General features: G+C 39.6%; 2 protein-coding genes across 13 annotated transcripts in view; one reads left to right on the forward strand and one right to left on the reverse strand.

Moving 5' to 3' along the window:
- The window catches only part of BPIFC (BPI fold containing family C), a 60,850-nt gene extending 58,651 nt beyond the window's left edge, over positions 1-2,199 (reverse strand). For 5 of the 10 annotated variants that reach the window (XM_055105964.2, XM_034948852.3, XM_055105959.2 and 2 more), the window contains exon 1: positions 1,865-2,001. The gene's annotated coding sequence lies outside the window, so the exon portion shown is untranslated. Of the gene's footprint in view, positions 1-1,864 lie in introns of all 10 variants that reach the window. The other 5 variants (XM_055105958.2, XM_055105960.2, XM_055105962.2 and 2 more) reach the window with 4 other exon arrangements.
- On the forward strand, positions 1,934-26,283 carry FBXO7 (F-box protein 7). Of its 3 annotated transcripts, none has more exons than XM_034948854.3 (9): positions 1,934-2,653; positions 6,504-6,798; positions 11,429-11,656; positions 12,589-12,730; positions 15,268-15,351; positions 18,603-18,698; positions 20,589-20,765; positions 22,990-23,027; positions 25,597-26,283. In XM_034948854.3, the coding sequence occupies exons 1-9, from the start codon at positions 2,532-2,534 to the stop codon at positions 25,981-25,983; spliced, it is 1,569 nt and encodes a 522-aa protein (XP_034804745.1). In that variant the 5' UTR covers positions 1,934-2,531; the 3' UTR covers positions 25,984-26,283. The 3 variants fall into 3 exon arrangements, with proteins under 3 accessions (XP_034804745.1, XP_034804746.3, XP_008973224.1); XM_034948855.3 differs by lacking the exon at positions 1,934-2,653 and adding an exon at positions 2,747-2,927 and having other exon boundaries at positions 6,656-6,798; XM_008974976.4 differs by lacking the exon at positions 1,934-2,653 and adding an exon at positions 2,771-2,927.
- The last annotated feature ends 67 nt before the right edge of the window (positions 26,284-26,350 follow it).

A 26,350-nucleotide genomic window follows, 5' to 3' on the forward strand; every position in this document is an offset into this window, starting at 1 on the left:
AGCCATAATAAAAAAATCAATGTACTTTACAATCTTAACTCCCACAATTTAGCCTAAATATTTGCCCTAACATACTTATACTAGTTCAAACAAACATTAAGTCATAGCCTGTTCCTCTTCCTTAAAGGGGTGTTGACCTTTCTCAACATTCCACAAGCTACTTCCTCCTTCCTTTGTTCTCCTCTGCCTTTGCCTCTTTTAAAAAGTTCTAAATTACTAGCCAATCAAGACAAATACAAAATATAAAGTCCCATTCCAGCCAATAAAAACCAGACACAGGCCAGGCGCGGTGGCTCACGCCTGTAATCCCAGCACTTTGGGAGGCCGAGGCGGGCGGATCAGGAGGTCAGGAGATCGAGACCATCCTGGCTAACACGGTGAAACCCCATCTCTACTAAAATAATAATAATAATAATAATAATAATAATAATAATAATACAAAAATTAGCCGGGTGTGGTGGTGGGTGCCTGTAGTCCCAGCTACTCGGGAAGCTGAGGCAGGAGAATGGCGTGAACCCGGGAGGCGGAGCTTGCAGTGAGCCGAGATCACGCCACTGCACTCCAGCCTGGGCGACAGAGCGCGACTCCATCTCAAACAACAACAACAACAACAAAAAACAAAAACAAACAAAAAACCAGACACAGCAGTAAAGTGGACACATCAGGTTATATATGACCCTGTCTCCTTTGTTCGGTGTACTCTCGTGACAAAACTGCTGGCGAGTATACCCTTTCTACAAAAAATAAAAATGGCCTTGCTAAAAAAATTAAATTTATATTCAAGTGCTATTTCTTTACAACATCAAAAAACAAACATTTCTAACAATCCCATTCCTCAGGTCTGTATTTATGTCTATCACAAAGCAGAGACTTTTTACACTCTACTGAAAGAGCTGATTCACTCAACTGTAAACTTTGCATGGGCAGAAACATGTCTTTTTGGTCTCTTGAGTCTCCAGCATGTGGGGTATCTGTCACAAAGTAGGCAATCAATACATATTTATTTGCAGAATCAAGGGCAGGATGTGGACAAGTGCTGCCACCTATTGGGAGAAACTTTATTTGACTCTAAGGATTTGGACTATGGTTATCGCATAAGGATGAAACTTGATACTCTCTCTCATCTAAGTTATCATTAGTTAGACCCTCTATGGTAGCCAGCCTCCTGGATGGCCCGCAGCGATCCCTGTCTGTTGGCATTCATACCTTTGGCTGGATCCTCTCATACATAGGGATGGTTTGTAAATATGACAAAAGCCGTATGTGACCTCTGGAGCTAGGTCATAAAAGACATTGTGGCTTATACCTTGGTCTCTCTGGGATCACCTGCTCTGAAGGAAGCCAGCTGCCATGTCATGGGGACACTCAAACAGCCCTATGGGGAGGTTCACGTGGTGAAAACAGGTCTCTGGCCAACAGTCATGACTGTGCCATCCTGGAGGCCGATCCTCTGGCCCTAGTCAATAACTGCTGCCCTGGCCTACACTTTGTAATCTCATGGGAGACCTGGAGACAGAACCACCCAGCCACGCATCCCCAAATCCCTTACCTCTAAAACCTCTGGGACAACAAATGTTTATTGCGTTAAACTTTGGGGTGACTGTTAGGCAGCCGTAGAGTTCTAATAAACTGTCGGACATAGATTACTGGCCACAAATAGTTCTACTTTTTTTTTTGAGACAGGATCTCTTTCTGTGGAACCAGGCTGAGGTGCAGTGGTGCGATCACAGCTCACTGAGGCCTCGACCTCCGGGCTCAATCGACCCTCCCGCCTCAGCCACCCAAGTAGCTGGGACTACAGGCAGGCGCCACCACACCTATTTTTTTGTATTTTTTGTAGAGATTGGGGGGGGGGGTGTCTCACCATGTTGCCCAGGCTGGTCTCGAACTCCTGGGCTCAAACGATCCACCCGCCTCGGCCTCCCAAAGCGCTGGGATTACAGGCGTGAGCCACCGCGCCCGGCCAACCTAAGGATTAACCTAAGGCTTCTCAGAGCAGATGCCGCTGGAACTGAGGGCCACGGAAGAAATGGGGTGACACTTGGTCCTGGGGAGTGGCGACTGTATTGTCTGTCTGCAGCATCCCTATCAGCGCTACCGTTGTTCCACGCACACAGGGAGTAAGTACTGGGAGTCCCAGCCACCGCCGCGGAAAATCTGGGATGCCAGCGAGCGGCCGCATCTCGGCGCCTGCGCAGTGTGCCGGCGCTCTCAGGCAGCGCCGTTGCGCGCGGAGTCATCGATCGGCCGACCCCGAGAGGCCCGGCTCCTTTAGGCCGCCTGCCCGCCTCCAGCTCTCGGGGTTGGCTCCAGGAGGCGCCCTCAGGAGAGGGGCGGGCGCTCTATTCCAGAGACCGAGTGGCAGGGCGGCCACTGTGGCGGGGCTCTTTCCCCGTTTCGCCTCAGCTACCCCTCAGCTCCGGTAGTCGCCGGTCCGGGGTCGTCGCCGTTTGGGGCGGGAGCTGCTCGGCCCCGCCGCCGTCCCCGTCGCCGCTTCCGGGTCCAGGCCCCTCGGGCCGCCTGCCGCCGTCATGAGGCTGCGGGTGCGGCTTCTGAAGCGGACCTGGCCGCTGGAGGTGCCCGAGACGGAGCCGACGCTGGGGCATTTGCGCTCGCGCCTGAGGCAGTCCCTGCTGTGCACCTGGGGGTACAGGTACGCGGGGGCCGGGGCTGGGCGGCCCGCGGGGAGTGGGGAGTGCTTGGGGTGGGTGCAGGGCGGGTTGGCGTCATCTGTGGGCTGCAGGCGCGGGCGTGGCCGGGCGATAGGCCAAGTGCGGGGACGCCGGGGGGGCCTTCACGGGAGGCCCGGGCTCTTCCGGGCGTCGCGGAGCCGGAGGGTGCAGGCGACGGGAAGCGCGGGTGGTCGGCTGGGGTCCGGCTCCTGGAGAACATGGCCCGGCCTCCCGGGGGCTCCGGTCCCCTCCTCGGTGAGTCATGGCTTCTGGTTTTGCAGTAAACGGAACCAGGGAGAGGAGGGAACGCAAAATTTCCACAACTGGTTAGATTTCAAGTTGGAAATGATGAGCTTGGCTTGGGTTAAACCTTTCTGGACTGTCAGGGGTCCGAGTTAATTTCTTCAGCTGTTGGAGTATTTCAATGAAAAAGTTTGGAAATTGCTAGAAGTTAAAAATCGGCCCTCAACCCGAGGCCACCGGTAGCTTGTATCGCTGCTGTGAAGCGGCTAGAATTTTAGATACTGTTGTGTTCCTGCGCCAGGCACCGCGGTGAGCGCTTGGACTTCGCCGCTGAAAAGTTTTAGAAAGGACAGCGTGTAGGCGTGTTTCAGACCATTTGATTTTCTTGGGTGAAATGTTGCTTTTTGGCTAAAACTGAGGCAAACGTTGATCTTGAGAGCTTGCAGTTTGGGGGCAGTAAAGTTGAGAAAGGATCATATTCTGTTAGTTTGTGGGACTGCAGGTGAAGCTGCTTTGTTTCCCTAAAAGATATTTTTTGGGGACAATAATTTGGGAGTAAAGCGGCAAGGTAAGAGTGGTCCTTTTCAAATACTGAGCTAGTGAATTTGAAACTTGAGTGTGCTAAGGAAAAATGAAAAAGATGTTCCCTGGGGATTTTTAGGTGAATTCTTCAAAACAAAAGCAAACCTTCCTACGTTTTCACCTTATTTTTAGGGAATTGGGTAAAATGAGGCCGTTATTCTGAACTTCTCCCCCTTTCATTTTCCTGGTTAAGACATTATTAGATTGAAAGTAAACCTGTTTTCTTCCTGATTAAAAAAAAAACCCTAAATAAGATACTGACATAACTCCTTTTAAACATTATAGTAAGTGACATGCCTACTGTTACTTCTTGTTGTTAAACCTGTGTGTTTTACATACTGGCATCGTTACCAGTAGGTTACGAGTAGAAGATTGAATAAATCTTCAAACTTATTTTTTAAAGGTGTTACCAAGTGTATATATATTTTATTATTTTTAAATTAGGCAGTCTTGAAAGGACGTGAAACTCAATATGACTGCCCAAAAGGGCACGTTGGTTTCTCTTTCAGATTTATTTTTACAGTTGAGGCTGGTTACCTGGACAGAATTTAAGCTTCAGCTTGTGAAAGTAAACTCATTTTTTCTGAAAGTATACTCATTTTCTAATAAAGGTGCAGTTTTAAAATATGTCCATATGATATTATTTTAAAAATATCTTTACTGAGCAAGCGGAGCTAGGATTGTCATGAAATGCTTTTATTTGTTTTGTTTTTGTTTTTTAAGAGAAAAGTGAAAACAAGTTTATTAAGAAAGTAAAGGAATAAAAGAATGGCTACTCCATAGGCAGAGCTGCCATGAAATACTTCTAAGAAGGCTGGAGTTTCTAGAATTTCATTTCCTGGAATTAAATACTCCTCTTAACGCCCCAATTTCAGAGGTAGAATCCTGGAAAACTATATATTACTTTAGAAATAGCTTTTCCCTTTTTCTAAAGTGGGAGGAAGAGCTGGTATATTTATTAAGCGGACCATGACCTTTTCTGCAAACAGATACTTGAACGTACCTTGTACTAGATACTGTTTTAAAAAGCAACCTTTTGCTGTGACAAATGACCCATAAACACATAGTTCATTTGAGGTGTTTTTGCTTTTTCTGCCAAAGTTGGGGTGGTGTTTTTGTGGCAAATGGCAGATTTTCAACATTTTGTTTATCAAAGCATTTTGAAAACAGAAGCAGGGCCACTTGTTTTCTAGCAAACAGGAATAGCTTCTATTTCAGTAATTTTAATTTCTCTACCAAGGACACTTCAATCAGTAAGAAAAAATATATTTACGAGTGAAATAAAAACATGAATTATTTGGAGCACTTTTCAAAATGCAGCATTGTAAGAATAAGTAAACAATATAATTTTTAAAGGACTTCATCTTTTGTTAACCTCAAAAAAGTAATGAAATTAGCATTGCTGAGTGTAAATGTTTTTAAAAATGTTTTATAATGTTTTGTTATTGTTCCTCACCACTGTGTGATGAAAAACATTTTATTCTTCTAATGTCAAATAATCTGTGATGCAGAAAGAATGGGAGTTTGTTGCTTCAGGGCTTATTTGAATTCTGAGCTTGTTTAACGTGGGCTTTTGGGTTTGCGCTATGTTCCACTACAAGGCATCATAACTGATGATCAGTAGAAGGGTGAATTTAGCTTGTCATCATCAGTAAGAGAGATGAATTTATACTCAGTCATATACATAATACTCCTCTAACTTTTTGTGATTATGAATATATGGATCTGGTTTTTCGGAACCATTATAAGTAAACTGTCCTGTAAGGATATTGAATAGACATCCTTGATTTCACGCTCATCTCTTGATCTTCCCAACTAGTGTTTGGTGGTTGCATTTATTTCACAAGTACTTTATTTGCCAGTGTTGAAGATATGGTTTGAACTGTTTAGACAAGATCGCTGATCTTATGAAACTTAAGTTGTAGTGGCAGAGGTAGGGTAGACAGATCATAGACAAGTAAATACGATGTTTTCAAGTAGAACATAACAGAATAGAGAGCGCTGGAGTCTGAATGAAAGGCATCTCTGAAGAGGTGACATTTGGGCTGAGACTGGAATGATGAAGAGGAGTCAGTCATTTGAAGATCTGGAAGAACAAACGGAGAGGCCCGAAGGCTGCAATGAAGTTGATCTGCTTTTTGGAACGGATGGAAAGCTCATGTGAATAGAGAACAGTGAGAGAGGATGGATGGCACAGGATGCAGTAGGAGAAATGGGAAGAGGTCAGACGTTGAGCTTTGGAAGTTATGTTAAGGATTCCAAATAGAAGCTATTGGAAGATTTTAAGTGAAGGAATGATGTGATCTAATTTGTATTTTAAAGGTATTTCACTGAATCTTAGTTGCTGTCACTTGTAAGACACATTGTTTTATGTAACAGCAGGGGAAAATGCTGTCAATTGATATGTCATTGATTTTAGGAAGTATCTTAATTTCAAAGATGTCAAAAAAAATTTGTGCATCTTAGAATTGAGGAAAGCATGGATTAATGATAGAGGATTACTGTATCCCATCCCCCAGGTGGAGAGTTTTAGCCATTAGAAATGTATAGATTAGGCATTCATTGATAAATACTTTTGATAGTTTTCTCGAAACTATAAGCTTGATAGGGTAATGCGTGCCTATAGTCCTAGCTCCTCTGGAGGCTGAGGTGAGAGGATTGCTTGAGCCCAGGAATTTGAGGCTGCCATGAGCTGTGATTGTGCCACTTCACTCCAGCCTGGGCAACAGAGTGAGACTCTGTCTCTAAAAACAAACAAAAACAAAAACAAAAATGTAGCTGGACATGGTGGCTTATGCCTGTAATCCCAGCAACCCAGGAGGCTGAGGCAGGAGGATTGCTTGAGGCCAGGAGCTTGAGACCAGCCTGGACAACATAGTGAGAACTTGTCTCTTCATCACTTAGTTCTTCTAGGGTCATACTGTGTACTTATGTATGCTTCAGATGTGCTATTGAAGGTATTAGAAGTAGGTAGTTCTTACTATGCTTATCTGTCTTTCTTGGCAGTTCTAATACCCGATTTACAATTACATTGAACTACAAGGATCCCCTCACTGGAGATGAAGAGACCTTGGCTTCATATGGGATTGTTTCTGGGGACTTGATATGTTTGATTCTTCAAGATGACATTCCAGCGCCTAATATACCTTCATCCACAGATTCAGAGCATTCTTCACTCCAGAATAATGAGCAACCCTCTTTGGCCACCAGCTCCAATCAGACTAGCATGCAGGATGAACAACCAAGTGATTCATTCCAAGGACAGGCAGCCCAGTCTGGTGTTTGGAATGACGACAGTATGGTGGGTATTAAACACCAATATATCAAATAGAGTAGGTGATAAGTCATATTGAACACCTCAGTTGAATTCTGTGCCAGTCAGGATAATTATCATCGATAGATTGCACATTTTATATATATATATTTTTTCTTTTTTTTTTTTTTGAGACAGAGTCTCGCTCTGTCACCAGGCTGAAGTGCAGTGGCGCAATCTCTGCTAACTGCAACCTCCGCCTCCCAGTTCAAGCGATTCTCCTGCCTCAGCCTCCCGAGTAGCTGGGACTAGAGGTTCACACCACCACGCCCAGCTAATTTTTGTATTTTTAGTGGAGACGGGGTTTCAGCATGTTGGTCAGGATGGTCTCGATCTCTTGACCTCGTGATCTGCCCTCCTTGGCCTCCCAAAGTGCTGGGATTACAGGCATGAGCCACTGCGCCTGGCTGCAGATTATATTTTTATAGAATATATTTTTTTTAACTGCCAAATGCCTGTACCAATATGGGGCTGGCATCCCAAAGTACCTAGTGTCTGTCTGTTTTGTTCACATACTCTCCTTCAGATCAATTATTCCTTGACTTCTATTATTGTTCCTAAGCTCATGATTCCTAGCCTTGCTTCTCTGATCTGGTCCGCTCATTAAGGCTATAGATGTGGTCTAATTATTTCCAGATGACTTGCAGGATATTTATACCTGGATTTTAAATTGTCATTGCAGACTTTATATGTTGAACATAAATTTGGAAATATGTGTGCTCAGTTCCCTTCTTTGTCAGTGGCACTGCTGGTTTTCTGTGATTTTTGACTCCTTAAATCTAGCCCATTAATAAGCTTTGTCAGTTCTTCTTTTCCATTTCGGGTTCCATGGCTTTATTCCTCAGTCTGTTTTCTGGATTTGCCTTCTTCCTACATGGTTCTGATGCTATTGTTCCCTTGCTGTCTTTCATAACTCTATCTCATAAACTTGTGCTCATAATTTTTGAGCTGAAAAAGACCATATATCTCTAGTTCAACCCTGTCATTTTACAGAAGAGGAAAATGGTGTCTGTCCTCCTGTACCTAGTGCTCAAGGCTTTCTGAAAAGTTACTCCACTCAACTTTTTTAGGGCTAGTTTCTGTTCTTCCTTCCTTTAAACTGTCATCTCCAATCAGAACAGACCCATCATTTTCCCCCGCCCCCACCAACCAGCACATTCACCTGCTTGCATGCATGTGCACACACACAACCTGGTGACTACTTTTGTGACTTTGCTCTTGCTGTTCACCCAGACTGGAACCTGTTACCTTTCCTCCCTCTCTAGTCTATATTTCTACCCATCTTCCTAAGCCCTTGCCAACCATAGCCCAATAGTTTTCTTTAATTTCTTTGTATTGATTATCTGATTATCTTTATTGCCTTGTAGATGCCTCATCATTTTTCCCACCTTTTTTTTTTTTTTTTTTGGTGACAGGATCCCACTCCCTCACCCAGGCTGGAGTGCAGTGGCACAATCTCAGCTCACTGCAACCTTACCCTTCCGGGGTCAAGCGATTCTCCCACCTCAGCCTCCCGAGTAGTTGGGACCACAGACACCACCACGCCTGGCTAATTTTTTATTTTTGGTAGAGATGGGGTTTCACCATGTTGCTCAGGCTGGTCTTGAACTCCTGACCTCAAGTGACCCGCCCACCTTGGCCACCCAAAGTAATGGGATTACAGATGTGAGCCACCGTACCTGGCCTTTATCCGACCTTTTAGTTTTTTGAATGGTGCAAATGATCACCTTTATTTTTTTAATGCCAATACACATGCCTTCTTGTTAATTGGTTTTTGCATGTATGCTTATCACCTCAATTTAATTGCTGGCCTTAAACATTTTTGAGTATAAGTATTCATGGTAACTTGTCATGGCATTAAGTATAGACATATTAAAAAATACTTTTTAATAGATTGGTAAATTGTGAAAATTATGTCCAGATATGTGGATTTTAATTTATTTTTAAAATTATTGTTTTATCTGTGTGTTTCTGCCTCATAGAGGTAAACTGGGGAATGAGTAAGAATATTTCGCTGTATATTTAAATTATATTTCTGAGTCTTTTTTGCTGATAGACTTGTTCTGGGATGACTTAGTAGGGGCCATTACTTTTACTTCTGTGTATTTTAAAGTTGTCTAGTAAGATGAAGCTTTTCACAGTATTTGTGATCGTTTGCTAGTTTCCTTTTGGAAAATTTTGAGAAATTAATGTTGCCTGAAGTTACTAATTTCAGTTCTAAGATTTTGCATATTGTTTTGTATTCCAAGACTTGTAAAGGGTGACAGGAAAATCTTTAGAGTATGGAAACTGAGCTCGAGATCTCATAAATAATGCTTTCAAGTACATCACACTCTGTAATGTAGAATGGAGCATTAGAAAAGGAAAATAGATGCGTAAAACTTGAAACCATAGGAGGTAAATTTACTCTTGTAATTAAATATCAGTTTTCTTATTTCATCATATTTGGGAATTCATCGAGTGCCTCTTGAGTCTTTAATGAGAAACGGGTAGCAGGTATCAGAACCTAATATTAGCTCTCATGCATCTTAGTCACTTGTTTTAGTCTTTTGTAAATGACATATGGCAAAATGATCTGTTCAGAGAGGTGTGGTGCTCACCTTTTTTTTTTTTCATTTTTACACATGTGAAGAATTTGATAAATATTCATATCAGAATAGCTCAGAGAATGTCAGTGGTTCTTACGGAGTAGGGGTAAGGCTTGACAAGCCCAGCAGGGGATTTTGATATCTCCCTCTCATGTACTCAGCCTAGGGTACCCTTTTTCATTTTTCCTCATATATTCTGTCCCACACAACTGCCAATAAGTAGTAAATGGCCAAAAGTTAGACATAGTGGTAAAGAAGCAAAACCTATGTTTCATAGTTTAGCTTGATGTTAAGTGGTTTTTAATGTAGTTGTTTCTGTTTTCTCAGGAAATATGGAAATATTTTTGTGCCATACCTCCTTTTTGGGTAATGTGACTTGTCATTGGCCTCTAGGTTTTAACAGGTGACTTTGGATCTTTTCCATAAGCCCTAGGGCTTAGGTCCTCAGAGATTTTGGAAGAACAGCTGTCACCTCCGGCTCCCCTCCATTTCTCCAACCTTTTACATATACTGTATAATTTTAATTTCCTTTGCCCCTTCTTTAAACAAACCCTAAAAAGAAGAAACATATGCTTTGCATTAAGAGTTGGGCATATGCCTAGGAAACAAGCTTTCTGAGCAAACTTAATATAGGTAACTTAGTTTTTTTTGAAGCCATGTATTACATCTCAAAGCCCTGAACTGCAAGTTTAGAGATCTGGGTTCGTTTCAAATTTTTATTAGCTGGTAACCTTGATTATGTTATTTAATCTTTCTGATATATAATTATAGGATCTATAAAAAGGCGATACCTGCCATGCCTATTTTATAGGATTGTTATAAAGTGCAAATAAGAAAACATTTTGAAAATAAAGACATTATGAAGTTGTAAGGTATTATCCTTCAGCATTTGTTCAGCAAACATTGAATACCTGCTATGTGCTAGGTACTTTACTGGGGTTACAAAAATGGGTGACATGTAGTCTGGTTTTTTATAAACTTGCAGTCATGGAAGGATGCAGATATGTAATCAGAAAATTGCAGTACAGTGCAGTGTGATAAGGTGCAGTAATCAAGCCCGTTGCAAGGCAGAGTTGTGGTGTTACCTCTTTTGAAGAAGTGGAAAATACTGGGATGAGTAAGAAGGCACTGGCAGAAAGTGAACTTGATAATGAGTCAGAGATCAGGTAATGAAGGACTTTGTATGCTAAGGGATTTAGAAGTTTGGTCTTCATTTGTAGACCTGCATTTCTCAATGTCCTCTGAAAATCTAGTTTCATGAGATGGTGTCACAGGGATGTTGACTGCTGAGGATGGAGGATAGTGTTTTTTGGTAAAGTGTTAGGCACACACTATTATTGTTATTAGACTCCTCAGTGCTTATATAATGCGAATAGTGTATTTTGTGAATATGGAGGGTGAAGTTAGGTGGCTGCAGCATGCAGTATTTTCCACACTTATTCCGTGTGGACCACCTTTTTTCCTAAGAACATCTAAGGCACAATTGAGGGAAATGCTGTTGTTTATGTTGGGGAGGTACTGGTGAATTTTAAGCTGCGACATAGTACATGATCAGATTTTTAATTGTCAAGAAAATTCTGGCAGCAGGGACTGGGGTGTATTGGAAGACAAGAAAGTTGAAGAAGGGATACTTGCAACGGAAGCTCTTGCTGGGTGTCAGGAAATAAATGATGAGAGTTTGAAGTGCCAATAGAGCAGGAAGGGGCAAATTTTAGACATATTTAGGAGTTAGTTTCAGGGAACTTTGAAGACTGATCAGATTTGGAACAAGGTTTAGTTAGGGAGGGAGGAGTCTAGGATGATTTCCAGGTTCTTGACATACCAGCTAGAATTAACAGAGGTAAGGAATTCAGGATGGAAGAGTAGGTCGCAGGCTTATTTATTTGTAAGGACTCACTTAAAATGTCTCCCATTTCTGAACCCAATGATGTACTTTGACTTTCAGCACTTAGTTCACTTTAGGATACAAAAATGTATAGTGTAAAAATAAGTCTTTTTAATTAATTCATTGTTTTGTTTTCCTTTTTCAGTTAGGGCCTAGTCAAAATTTTGAAGCTGAGTCAATTCAAGATAATGCGCATATGGCAGAGGGCACAGGTTTCTATCCCTCAGAACCCATGCTCTGTAGTGAATCGGTGGAAGGGCAAGTGCCACATTCATTAGAGACCTTGTATCAATCAGCTGACTGTTCTGATGCCAATGATGCCTTGATAGTGTTGATACATCTTCTCATGTTGGAGTCAGGTTACATACCTCAGGTAAGTACTGCAAGCAAAACACAGACATCTTATGATTGCTCATACATGTGGATGGTTCCTGCTCTCAAGTTGCCCGTAGTCTGAGAGTGGCAGAGAGAGACAAAAATATAAAGCACTGTGCTATATTGGTGAAGTTCTGAGAGAGACATACTCATATATAGGATGCCAGGAATTCTTGGAGGAGAACATTTAGAATATTGCTTCTCAAACTTTAATGCGCTTTGGAATACCTGGGGACCTTATTAAAATGCAGATTCTGATTTAGTAACTGTAGAATGGACCGTGAACTTCTTCATACTCCTGCATGATACCAATGTTGCTGGTCTGCGAGCCATGTTATAAGTTACAAAGATACAGAGTAGTTCGGTGATCAGTGCACATCTGCAGCATGCCATGCACTGACCTAGAAATTAGGATATAAAAATATTGGGATATTTCTTGTCTTCAGGGAGTCCATACATAGAGGAGAGAGACGAATAAAAAGATACTCAGAAATAACACAGGTAAACATAGATAATAATACAATTGAAGTGTAATGGAAATTGAATAGAATGCTAGGGGATGAAAGGAAATGGCAAACAATTTTTCTTTGAAAAAGGCTTTACGGAGGAAGTGATATTTGAGCTGGAGTTTTAAATAATCATATGGCTTTGCTAGAAGTGAGTCTTTGAAGAGAGAGATCAATCCCTGTTTCCATGATGCAGTTTTACCTATTTGAACAAAAATTTTGATTAAAAGTGTTCTATTATCTTATACAATATGGTTATCCTACAATATAAAATATATTGGCAATATTAATGATTTGATGCATTTTATTAAGAGGACTGTGTGGAGTGATTATTTCAAACAAGTTAGGAGTCTTTTGGATTTTTAATCTTTTTGAGAGTAACACCTTTCTTCATTATTTGTTTCCCTTTCATTTCGTTCCCCAGGGCACTGAAGCCAAAGCACTGTCCATGCCGGAGAAGTGGAAGTCGAGCGGGGTGTATAAGCTGCAGTACATGCATCCTCTCTGCGAGGGCAGCTCCGCTACTCTCACCTGTGTGCCTTTGGGAAACCTGATTGTTGTAAATGGTAATTGGATAGCATAGTCATGGTTGCTGGTTTATGGATTCTTAGACGTTTCTTTCCAAATGTTTTATAGCCACTTCAGTGATTGGCTATCATGATACAGTTGTGAGTCCTTCTCAACTGTATTTAATTCCTAGGCCACTGATAACATGTGTCTGGAAGATCATGGAATATGAGGTTGTTGGGTTGTTTAGGCCAGCACCCTTCATTCTTAGGGCATCCATTTTTTTGATGTCTTAATCTTTGTAATATTTTGCTCTGGGGGATAATATTTAATATTATCCAATATTATCAGTATTTGATAATAGGAGTGAAATGAGCCTATTACACATGAACTCTTTGGAGAATACTTTTTCTTTATGCCTGTGGATGGCTTTATTTTTTTAACGAAGGTCTTGAACTGAGACATGGGGAGCTAGACCTGGGGTCACCATTTATCCAAGTTGGCATCCCTGTGACCAGCAATGCACAACAACAATGCTAAGTTTACTGGGGCCTTAGTAAGTATGTGTTTTATTTGCTGGGCCTCCCCCAACAAATGTCACTCTGTATAAATAACTTTTCCTGTTTATTTTTCATATTAAGAAATTTCACTGGAATAGCAATGCATTCCATCTCTGTGTTTTAGTTCAGATACCACTTTGTTTCATATCAACTCCTAGTGTTCTGTCATAATCACACATACTGGAGATCCATTTGAATGACTAGGAGCTTTCATTTTTGTTCTGTTTTGTTTTTTGAGATTTATCCTTTTAGTTAGAAAGATAGCGTGGTAAGATTGGGAGGGCTGCGTTTGTTGTTTTTTTATTCAGTATAGCTCATCTTTTTCGTTTAGCAAAGGCAGTTGCTTTGGTAAGCCTTAGGTCAAAGGTTTAGGTCAGAGGTTTTCAGTATGTTCTGCAGCTACTCCTTTCTGCTGAGATGAAAGTTAGGTAGAAGCCCTATCACCACTTAAACCTTGAGCAGCAAAATGTTTATCTGTTTCATTTATTGAAGTTCTGTGTAAGATTCTGTTTGAAAAAATGTTGTTTTTTTTTTTTTTTCTGCTAAAATCTATTTTGAAAGCTACTGACTCATGCCATCTTGATCTTTGACATGTTGGATAGTTCTCATTCCCCTCTTACAAAGTTTCTTTTTTCTTTTTTTTGAGACAGGGTCTTGCTCTGTCGCCCAGGCTGGAGTGCAGTAGGCAGAGCATGGATCATTGCATCCTTGACCTCCTGGGCTCAAGCAGTCTTCCTCCTTGGCCTCCTGAGTAGCTAGGACCACAGGCGTGTACCACCACACCTGGCTATTTTTTATTTTATTTTTTGTAGAGATGAAGTCTCACTGTGTTGCCCAGGCTGGTCTCAAACTCCTGGGTTTGAAGCAATATTCCTGCCTTGACCTCCCAAAGTGCTGGGATTACAGGTGTGAACCATGCCTGGCCTCTTACGAAATTTCTATTTCTTTAGTCATAAGATTCTTTGAAATGTTATTTAAAAGTCTCAAAACTAGGTTTAATAGCTTTGGTGGTACTTCACATTTGTCAGGACATGACTGTCTGATGACACTAGGACCTAGCAATGTCTATTCAGCAGTTCATCATAATTAGCAAATGTAGCTTTTACTTTGGCATTCTTGTACACAGAGTGTCAACAATTTCTGCCTTCATCTAATCATTCTGCTACATCACATCATAACTTGCAAGGTTGGAGTTACCAAATAGTAAATGTGTAGTTGCAAATTTTGCCTTGATTTTTTATAAAAGCACTTAATGACGTGTATAATAACCTCTATTCACTAGATTCAGGATACTTAATATAAAAAGAATAACTGCTGAATGTCTTGATGATTTCTTAATTTCTGATGTTTTGTTTCTTTACTGTTCTTGGCAAATCAGCTCTTGGCAGACTTGCATGGCAGCCAGCCATTCCAGGATTGATTCTTTGAAAAGGAGCAGTGTGTCTTTAAATCTTTCCTTCACCCAAGGCATCCTGCTTGGTGCACATGTGCATAAGCACATCACTGGGCTCTTTCATGGAATGAGATGAAGTGCGCCTTTGTATACATGATTAAAATTGAACCCTCTGGTGATGTCAAGTATATTTGTCCTTTGGGTCTGGAAGAGAGATGATGCTGTGAAAACTAGCAAGATTATTTTAATGAACAAGGGAAGACTCATTGCCAAGGGTTAAATAAAAAATAAATGGAGTTTTTAGTGACTTCATTAGGAATAATGATTTTATTGTGTTTAGTTGCCTCTGATTAACCTTGTTGCATATCTTTCAGTTACTAATAAGCTGCTGCCTAGTGGATTTTATATAAAGATGCTTACTGTAGTTTTTAAAGGTGGTGTTGTAGAGTGATTTTACTTCATGTGATGCCAGGTTTACACTTTTGAACTTGCTATCAGAGAAAGAAATAGGCGAAGAACAGTTTGTTTTGTATAATGTGTCCTTAGTATATTAGGAGCTAGGAAATGCAAGCCCATACTAAAAAAGAAAGGCAGTTGATGAAGTGACAGAATTCTTTATCATCTTTCTTTTGTTTATTTACAGCTACACTAAAAATCAACAATGAGATTAGAAGTGTGAAAAGATTGCAGCTGCTACCAGAATCTTTTATTTGCAAAGAGAAACTAGGTAATACAAACATTATTTAACTTTTGGGGTGAAACTCTGTGAAATTCATATAAGAAAAAAATCTGAAAGATAATGTTCAAAAGACTGAAAATTTCTATATGAGATTAAAGCATATTGAAGACAATGTGGTTTGTTTAAGAATGCAAAGGTTTAAAAAATGTGAAAGTTTTGCTTATAATTTGAGGAGTTTGTTTCTTTCCTGTTTTTCTTAGGGTCATAGAGTGCTGAATTATATTGTTATGAGATAACACTAGTATGTAATTTATTACACTCTGATGATAGTTCATAGTTTCTGTACTAATCTTTGGAGATCTCCCTATTGAGATCTCCATATTGGTATTTAACCAATATGGAGGGGATCTGTGTTTCATGGAAGTAATTCAATGTCAAGTTGATTATTGAAGATTATTGGAGGAAAAACTACAATCAAAATGTTTAAACCTATATAAATTTGATGGCTATTTTATACAGATTGATACTTTACCAAAGGTTTGCATTCTAGGTAAGGTTTTGCTTAAACTCTATAAAATTATTAATAGATGCAAAGAAGACAGGTTTTCCTTTTTATCATTTTTCAGTTAAACCAAACTGTGAGAGGCAGTTATAGGTGGTTGGAGGAGAAGAGATAAGGTGGAGAGGGGAACTGACATTTTTTAAGTGCCTGTTTCATTCTGTACTTGTGCCTGTACATACGTTATTCCATTTAATCTTCTTAGTAAACTTAGGAGGGTTTTAAGAGCCTAGTGGGAATGTTGTGGTACAATGGGAAGATGGCATTTATAGCAGTCCTTTAGGAAAGGCTGGCTAGATTGACATTGTTGCTTTGAAGGCCTAAAGGCTTATTCTTGTTCATTCCTAGGGGAGATCAGCCCTGAGAGATTGACTTATACTAACTAAAACTGACAGGAAAAGGAGATAGCAGAATACATATATATAACGGTCTCTGATTGGATGTAGAGTCAGAAATTGGGAATTAGCTGAGTTGAATTTTTTTTTTTGAGACGGAGTCTTGCTCTTTCGCCAGGCTGGAGTGCCGTGGCGCTATCTCGGCTCACTTCAACTTCCACCTCCCGGGTTCAAGCAATTCTTCTGCCTCAGCCTCCTGAGTAGATGGACTACAGGCGCACACCACCACGCCCAGCCAATTTTTTTGTATTTTTAGTAGAGACAGGGTATCACCATATTGGCCAGGCTGGTCTCGAACTCCTGACCTTGTGATCTGCCTGCCTCAGCCTCCCAAAGTGCTGGGATTACAGGCATGAGCCACTGCGCCCGACCGAATTGAACATTTAATGTCAGACTAAGCCAGAGTTTCTCAATCTTTTTATTCTCACTTCCCAAAGGAGCCTTTGGAGATTTTCCCCTCAATCTCTCTCCTTCATGAAATTTCATACCACAAATATAGTATGTTTTATTTATGTACTGGGACCCTTTGAAGGATCACAAACCAATATAATAGTTTTTCTTTTTAACCCGTCAAGGACCAGTTTTTGCCCCTGTTGAAAATGCATAAACTGGACTGATGAATCGGTATAGATGGCTTTTATCATAAGAATCAGAAAAACTTGAAATTCCTTGGCTACGACACTCCATATTTATCATTGTATAGGGAGGACCTTGTTATGGGGAGTAGAAATACTCTACACTTTACAGCAGTAGAGGTTTTATGCCCATTTTATAGATCAGGAAACAGATCTAGAGGAGGCTCACTTAAGGGTCACAGAGCTAATAAATGGTGAAATACAGGATAGGAATAGATTTGGCTGACTCCCAGCCTTTTAAAACAACTTTTACAGGAATGTAGCTCAGATTGCTATTCTTTATCTGGTTTCTCTTAAATAAAGAAAAATGAAATGGAAGGGAGGAGGAACATTAAATACTGTTAAATTACAAGTTTATGGACTGTTATAATGAAGTATTTTTAATAAAGTCTTTTATGTTGAGTAGGAATATGCTGCTCATTTGGCAAGTCATTTTAATGAATTTTTACTGTGGTTCATAGCACCTAGTAACTACAACTAGACACTGTTATTTATCCTTTTATTTATAAGTTCCTAATTAAATAGTTATATACCAGGTTGCTGAAGGAAAACATTCATTTAAAGAAAATCAATTTTCACATTTGAAAAAAGCCCTTGAGCCAAATTGATTTTAAAGAATGATATCTTGACAGCAAATTTCAACTCAAGATTGCAAGTCACACAACAAAGATTTAGACATTAGCTGCATATCTCTTTCCTCCTTCTTATCGATCCTGTTACACTGAGTGTTTTATTTGTTATAGATAGTGAAATACATAAATATGAAATGGGGAAGGAGCAAGCATAAATTGCCTACTGATACCCTAGGCACTGCTCGTGGAGCTTTCAATTATAACAACGCTTATCTGGTGTAGTGGTGGTGTCTCCTTTAAACAGTTGAGCAAAAAGGTGAGGATCAGAGGGGCAGGTTATTTGTCCAAGGCTATACACTTGGTAAATAGCAAAACAAGTGGGAACCTCGGCTGCAGTTTGCTAGTGCGTCCGTACTTTACTATGAGTCACCTGGGGATCTTATTAAAATATAGGTTCTGATTTGGTAGGTCTGTGGGGGCCTGAGATTCAGTAGTTCTAAACAGTTCCAGGTATTGTCAGTTCTGGTGATCTGTCGCCCACATTTTGAGTAGCAGTGTGGTGACTAAAAATGAGTGCTTTTGAGCCACACGGACTTGGGTTTGTGCACTGTTCTGCCACTAACCATGGGGCCTTGGACAGGCTTTCTGTACCTTGACCTGTTTTTAAAATGGAGATGGTAATTAGGAAAGAACTTCTGATGTGAAAGCTTGAAAAACGCTTGACACAGGTGCTGATACATAGTCATCATGCGATAAATGCTATTAATTTACCAGGTTCTAAGCGTTACAGGAGCAGTTCTCCACTGTATCCTCAGTGCCCAGAACAGATTGATAGCTATCAGGAGATCTTTGTATGTATGAATCTCTCACAAGTGTTTTCTACAACTGCAGCCTATGAGCTAGAGAGGTTGGGCACAGCTCTACTAATTTGATATCATGGAATTTTTAGCTTTTATATCTAAGATTCAGTTTCATCAAGTCTTGCACTGTACTTCTTCCATGAGGGAATTTGGTTCATGCTTATCTTTGTGAATTATTTGTGAATATTTATTCACCATGTTGATTGGGTTTGGCAGAAATAGAGGACAGTTTTTTCACTTGATTTTGGGTTTTGATTTTACTTTAAAAAATATTCTAGGGGAAAATGTAGCCAACATATACAAAGATCTTCAGAAACTCTCTCGCCTCTTTAAAGACCAGCTGGTGTATCCTCTTCTGGCTTTTACCCGACAAGGTAAGAGATGAAATACTGTCACAGTTTAAATGGCTGTAAAGAATAGTAAGTATACTTAGTATTCTTGGTGAGTATGACATCTGACTGCCCTCTTTTCTGCTCCTGGCGAAATGTTCCTCTTTTAAGACTAAGCTTAATATTCCTTAAGTGCTATTTACTTTATCTTTGTATCTCCATGCCATTTTGTACATATTTTTATTGTAGTCTCTTTTCCATGGACTATAATTGTTGATATGATTTCTTTCCACCTAAGGTTGGGAATACCTTGAAGGTAGGGAATATATCTTACTTTTGTATTCTTGTGGTCTAGCATGAGGTCAGGTACATAATAGATGCTCTTTCTCTCTATGTAGATACATATATATATGTCTATATAGACATATATTTAGATATATATGTCTATATAGACATATATAAATAATACATGGTCTGTAATTGGATCTAAGTTTTTTTTTTTAAACCATTTATTGGAGGCTCTTTGCAGGCACTTAGTTGGATATTTCACATGCATTCTTATTTACTGCTAATGACTTTGAAGTAAATTATGTGGTACTTATAGATGATGAAATCATAATTCAGTAAGGTTTATAATTCACTCGAGGTCCTTATATTAGCTTCTCTTATTTTTTTGCAGTTAAAAAAATTAAAATCTCAGTGTCTTACAGTGAAATTTACTTCTCACTCGTGTACATGTTGTGTGTGGGTTTGCTTTGGCTGAAGGAGTTGTCTTTATCCAGGACATGCTCCTCTTGTAGTAGAAGGAAAGGAGTGCCAGTGGCCCAATTATGTGTTGGTTCAACGCTTTTGCCCAGAAATTATATATGTCACTTCCACTCACGTTTTGTCAGAAAAAATAAGACAAAAATGGCCAAGCCTGATGGTAGTGGGATGGGGAAGTATAATTATGTGTAGGAAGTGATTGAGAACCATAATACAATCTACCACAATTCTCCAACTAGTAGGTAGTTTCTGACTTGTATGAATCGATAGTGGCTTTTATTTGCTCTCTATATGTAGAGAAATAAGTAAAACGTTTTTGGTGTCAAGTTGAATGGTGGCATGTCTATTATTACAGTAGTCTTCTCTGTAGTTGGTGATAAGGGAAAGGGAGTAATGCCAATTGAAAAACACATGTAGATATGTCTGTTGGATTTTGATTATTTTTGCTAGTGGAGAATAGTATCACAAATATTTTGAAGGTGCTAATAACCAAAACATAATTTTCATTGAACTTGGGACATATTATTTTTCCTTTCCTTTCTTGGCTTTGTTTCTGAATTTATCTATCTCTTTTTAGCCTGCTAGACTTCAGATAATAGTAATTTGCTAACACTTGAGTGCTTATGCTTGGTGTGCCAAACATTGTTCTAAGCACTTAATATGTATTAATACATTTACTTCTCACAACTCATTGAAGTAGGTGGGATGTAATATTAATCCATTTTACAGATGAAATTAAGATAGAGTTTAAATAACTTGTCCAAAGGCACACAGTTAATAACTGGCAGGGAAACAGATATAAAAGCCAGTGAATTATTCATTTTCTGTAGTTGAAGAAATTTTGTTGTATTGAATAATGTTTGAGACAGAAGAGACCATTGGCTAGTATTTAGCAATTATCATAGTTATTTGATTTATATTAAAAAGCATTTGTCTTTCTACTAAAACATAAAGGGAATAAGGGCCTAGAGTTGTATGAGTTAGTAGTAATTATAGTCAAGCTGGGGTTAAAAATTTGTTGTAGATGATGCATACTTGGGGATAATTAAGAGTACCATCTAATTTTTTGCCACTTTAGAAAGGAACAAGTGGCAACTTTGTTGACTATGTGGAGAAAGCCAGATGTTATTTACTCTGTAATGCCTGTTACTTCTCTTTTTTTCCTTTTAGCACTGAACCTACCAGATGTATTTGGGTTGGTCGTCCTCCCATTGGAACTGAAACTACGGATCTTCCGACTTCTGGATGTTCGTTCCGTCTTGTCTTTGTCTGCGGTTTGTCGTGACCTCTTTACTGCTTCAAATGACCCACTCCTGTGGAGGTTTTTATATCTGCGTGATTTTCGAGGTGATTTCCATAATGACATATTCACAAGAAAGGGCTCTTTCTTATTGTCTTGATTACTCAGCTCACCAAAAGGTTTTAGTTGTAGGATTTTTCTGTTGCAAATGATTATAATAAATAGCCTTAAAGAGACTGACTCTAAGCTTCATATACCTGTGCCTGTGTCCCTAAAACTCTCTCATTTTTGTGTTTTGCACAACACAAATCACTCATTAGACTAAGAAGATTATTTCAGGATAGAGAAATGGAAGTAAGACAGGTTTATTTTCTCACTAGAGACCATAGTCAGTATCTGACGTAGAAACGAGCTGGCATTTCTGAACTGCTTTCATGGTTGAGACCAATGTGTAAGTTAGGAGAGTTTTGTTGACCTGTTCCAAGTTGCTAGGGTAGCTTTATTTCTGTATGGTCACATTATGGTGACCTGGTAATTATTGTGGCAGTGATGATGGTAGAACTTGTGCTTCAGGATTTCCTGCTACAAGGCCAAAAGCCTGATTGTGGAACTTTTTTTTCTGCTACCACCATTTTACTACATATTAGTGTTTTCAGATTGTTTGACCCTGGGGTGGGTCATGAAATCCATTTAATGGGTCATGTTACAAAAAAACAAAACCCACAATGGAAAAATCCATATTTATTTTATAAATAGTATTCCTATTTATAAAATAGGAGTAAACTTCTATTTCAATTATGTATAGGTAGGTGTATACTGTGTTGCAATGTAAAATTTTTATGTGGTTCACATAAATGTTTGAATGATACTGCCATATGTGATGTTAACACATACCACCTTAGTAACTGTAAAAATGTGGTGGGTAGATAGCTCCCTTAAAAAAAAAAAAAAAAAGAATATCATGTAGAGTCATTTGGATTGCTAAAATTTTTTTTTCTTTTAAAATTTCAAAATGTGAGAAGTGTAAATGACCTGGTTTGTTCTTTTTCTTCTTCTTTGATTCCTGAGGTCCTCTTTCTGCTTTATTTATGCCCCTGAATTTGACATTTAAAATGTTATTTTGTCACAATTGGCAGCAAGAAAGCATTATCTCAAAAAATAATTCAATTTTATTTATTTGTGTATTTTTGAGACAGGGTCTAGTTGTGTTGCCCTGGAGTGCAGTGGCGCAGTCATAGCTCACTGCCACCCCCAACTCTTGGGCTCAAGTGATCCTCCCTCCTCAGCCTCATAAGTAGCTGAGAACTGTAGGCATGCGCCCCCACACCTGGCCAATTTTTGTTTGTTTGTTTGTTTGTTTTTAGTGGACACAAAGTCTTGCAGTGTTGCTCAGGCTGGTCTCCAACTCAAAAAAGAATTGAAAATATAGTAAAAAAAGAAAAGACAGAATGACTGATGTATATGGAAGCACTGAGAAAAAGCAGAGTATGATATAAATACTCATAAAAGCAACAAATACCCTTCCACTTGTATATTCAAGTTTAGGATTAAAGCACAATTATTCTTTAATTTTTAGATTGTGGCCCACAAGCTCATTTGTAAGCTGTTCAGATTTTTCTGTAGATAAAATGTTACGGAGCTAGAGCTTTTATAAATCTTACTTCCATGCTAATGTAGTAACTTGTAGAGAAGATATCATCAACTTTTATTCAAACTCTTTTGTGTACTTAAAGTTGAATGGGTTTCTCTTTCCTCATTTCACATATTTCAAATAAATAAGTACATTAAAAAATACTTAGTTATGGTCATGCTTCTGATAGCCGAGTCATTCAGGACATTGTTGGGAGAAAGTAGTGTAACCAGAATATGGATGAAAGCCTAAGTCAGCTTGACCTCCAGTAATGAACGTGGGCTGTAACACAGAAGCTCAGAGGTTGTTGCCCAGTTTGGTGTAACGTGAGATGTTGGATTAGAAGCAGGTGACACACCTAAATGAGATTAGGGGGAGAAGATGTAGTGTAGGACCAGTTAATGCAGGAAGAGAGTAGCCACATGTTCCTCCATAGTCCCTGAGGAATCACACTGCATTGAATTACCATGTAGCACAGAGCAGCGATGATCACCCTTAACCATCAAGAAAGTGTTTGAATTAGATAAGAAAGTACAAATGTGATATAGTGTGTGTTATATAAATGGTTGTTTTTTTTTTTTTTCTTCTTCTTACGCTTAACGGGTAAGTTTCACTTTTCTTAGGAGAAAAACAAAACCCACTGTTTAATGCAGGACGAATGAAATGTTTTTAAATCCTTATTTTTCCCTTTTCCTTTGTAGACAATACTGTCAGAGTTCAAGACACAGATTGGAAAGAAGTAGGTATTTTTAAATATTAAGACTAATGTCCATAACACAGAAATGACTAGTGAATTAATATATTATGGGTATATTTTCACATTTATATGATGTAGTGAAATCTGTTTTAATTTATTGCTAAATTTCAGTAAATGAAAATGTTTTCTTTTCCTAATTATATGGAAAAAAATGTTATTGTGTTATTTTTCATCTTTATTTATTATAAAACATTCTTTTTTGCAACAAAATTTAAATGAGTTGTCTTTGTGCTGGAGTAGTCATCAGCTGTTCAGCTAGTTAAGATAGTACCTTATGAAAAGAATATATTGTATTGTTTCATAAGGTACTATTCTAATGTCTCTATAACAAAAACTGCAAGGTGGAGCCGCAAGTGCTGATGGAGAAGCTGCTGCAGGTTATCCAGAAGATGTAGCTAAAATCACTGATGAAGGTGGCTGCATTACACAACAGATTTTCAGTGTAGGTGAGACAGCTTTCTATTGGAAGAAGATGCCATCTATTTCATAGCTAGAGAGAAGAAGTCAGTGCCCAGCTTCAAAGGACAGGCTGACTCTTCTGTTAGGGGCTAATGCAGTTGGTGATTTTTGAAGCCAGTGCTTGTTGACCATTCTGAAAATCCTAGGGCCCTTAACAATTATGCTAAATCAGGCCGGGTGCGGTGGCTCACGCCTGTAATCCCAGCACTTTGGGAGGCCGAGGTGGGCGGATCACCTGAGGTCAGGAGTTGGAGACCATCTTGGCTAACACGGTGAAACCCTGTCTCTACTAAAAATACAAAAAATTAGCTGGATGTGGTGGTGTGGACCTGTAATCCCAGCTACTCAGGAGGCTGAGGCAGGAGAATCGCTTGAACCCAGGAGGTGGAGGTTGCAGTGAACCGAGATCGCTCCATTGCACTCCAGCCCAGGAGACAGTGTGAGACTCTGTCTCAAAAAACAAACAAAAAAACAACAAAAAAAGGAATTATGCTAAATCTGTGCCTTTGCTCTGTAAATGGAACAACAAAGCCTGGATGACAGTACATCATTTATGGCATGGTTTACTGAATATTTCAAGTCCACTATTGAGGCCTACTGCTTATAAAAAATACTCCTTTTAAAATCAATGCAGCCATTCATCCCAGAGCTCTGATGGAGATGTTCAAGGAGATTAACGTTTTCGTGTCAGCAAACACAACTGCATTCTGAAGCTCATGGATCAAGGAATAATTTTGACTTTGAATCTTATTATTTAAGAAATACATTTTGTCAGGCCATAGTTGCCAGAGATGGTGATTCCTCTGATGGATCTGGACAAAGGAAATTGAAAACCTTTTGGAAAGGATTTAGCCTTCTAGATGCCATTAAGCATACTGAGGATTCATGGGGGAGATAAAATATCAACAGGAGTTTGGAAGTTGATTCCAATCCTCGTGGATGACTTTGAGGGGTTCAAGACTTCAGTGGAGGAAGTGCAGATGTGATGGACCTAGCAAGAGAGCTAGAATTAGAAGTGGAGCCTGAAGATGGGACTGAATTGCTGCAGTCTCACAATCAAACTTGAATGGATGAGAACTTGCTTCTGACAGATAAAGAGAGAAAGTGGTTTCTTTTTTAAAAAAAAGGTCAATAGTTTTTGGGGTACAGGTGGTTTTTGGTTGCATAGATGAGTTCTTTAGTGGTGATTTCTGAGATTTTAGTGCACCTGTCACCCAAGCAGTGTACAACTGTACCCAATATGTAGTCTTTTAGCCGTCACCTCCCTCCCAGCCTTTCCCCAAAGTCCATTATGTCATTCTTATGCCTTTGCATCCTCATAGGTTAGGTCTCAGAAGATTTGGTTTTCCATTCTAGAGTTACTTCACTTAAAATAATGGCCTCCAGCTGCATCCAAGTTGCTGCAAAAGACATGATTTCATTCCTTTTTATGGCTGAGTAGTATTCCATGGTGTATATGTGCCACATTTTCTTTATCAGTGGTTTCTTGGAATGGAGTCTATTCCTGGACAACAAAGGATTTCGAATATTACATAAATTTAGTTGACAAAACAGAAGCAAGGTTTGAGAAGGTTGACTCTGATTTTGAAAGTTTTACTGTGGGTAAAACGCCATCAAACAGCATCGCATGTACAGAGAAATCTTTCATGAAAGGAAGAGTCAGTCAATGTGGCAAACTTCACTGTTGTATTATTTTAAGAAATTGCCACAGCCACTTCAGCCTTTAGCAACCAGCACCCTGATCTGTCAGCAGCAACGAACATGGAGGCAAGACCCTCTATTAGCAAAAAGATTGCAACTTGCTAAAGGCTCAGGTGATTGTTAGCATAATTTTAAATTAAGGTATGTACATTGTCTTTTTAGATATAATGCTATTGCGCACTTAGTATAGTGTAAACATAGCATAGCATTTATATACACTGGGAAACCAAAAAAATTTGTGTGACTTGGTTTATTGCATTGGTTTGGGACTAAATCCACAATATGTCTGAGGTGTGCCTATAGATCTTTACTATGAAAGCAAATTAGAACTAAAGGGAAACATCCAGATCACTTACCTTATCTTGTTCTTTTATTTTTCTTTTTTCTACAGCTGTACAGGAAGAGGCACATACAAAGAAAAGAATCTCCGAAAGGGCGGTTTGTGATGCTCCGGCCATCGTCAACTCACACCATTCCATTCTATCCCAACCCCTTGCACCCTAGGCCATTTCCTAGCTCCCGCCTTCCTCCAGGAATTATCGGGGGTGAATATGACCAAAGACCAACACTTCCCTATGTTGGAGACCCAATCAATTCACTCATTCCTGGTCCTGGGGAGACGCCCAGCCAGTTTGCTCCACTCAGACCACGCTTTGATCCAGTTGGCCCACTTCCAGGACCTAACCCCATCTTGCCAGGGCGAGGCGGCCCCAATGACAGATTTCCCTTTAGACCCAGCAGGGGTCGGCCAACTGATGGCCGGCTGTCATTCATGTGATTGATTTGTAATTTCATTTCTGGAGCTCCATTTGTTTTTGTTTCTAAACTACAGATGTCAACTCCTTGGGGTGCTGATCTCGAGTGTTATTTTCTGATTGTGGTGTTGAGAGTTGCACTCCCAGAAACCTTTTAAGAGATACATTTATAGCCCTAGGGGTGGTATGACCCAAAGGTTCCTCTGTGACGAGGTTGGCCTTGGGAATAGTTGGCTGCCAGTCTCCCTGCTCTTGGTTCTTCTCTAGATTGAAGTTTGTTCTCTGATGCTGTTCTTACCAGATTAAAAAAAAAGTGTAAATTACATGGTGGTCTTGACTTTTATTACAGAAAGATGTGTAATAAACATTCAGAACAGATACACAATGTTA

This window comes from Pan paniscus, chromosome 23 (genome assembly GCF_029289425.2).
Source record: "Pan paniscus chromosome 23, NHGRI_mPanPan1-v2.0_pri, whole genome shotgun sequence".
Taxonomy (NCBI): domain Eukaryota; kingdom Metazoa; phylum Chordata; class Mammalia; order Primates; family Hominidae; genus Pan; species Pan paniscus.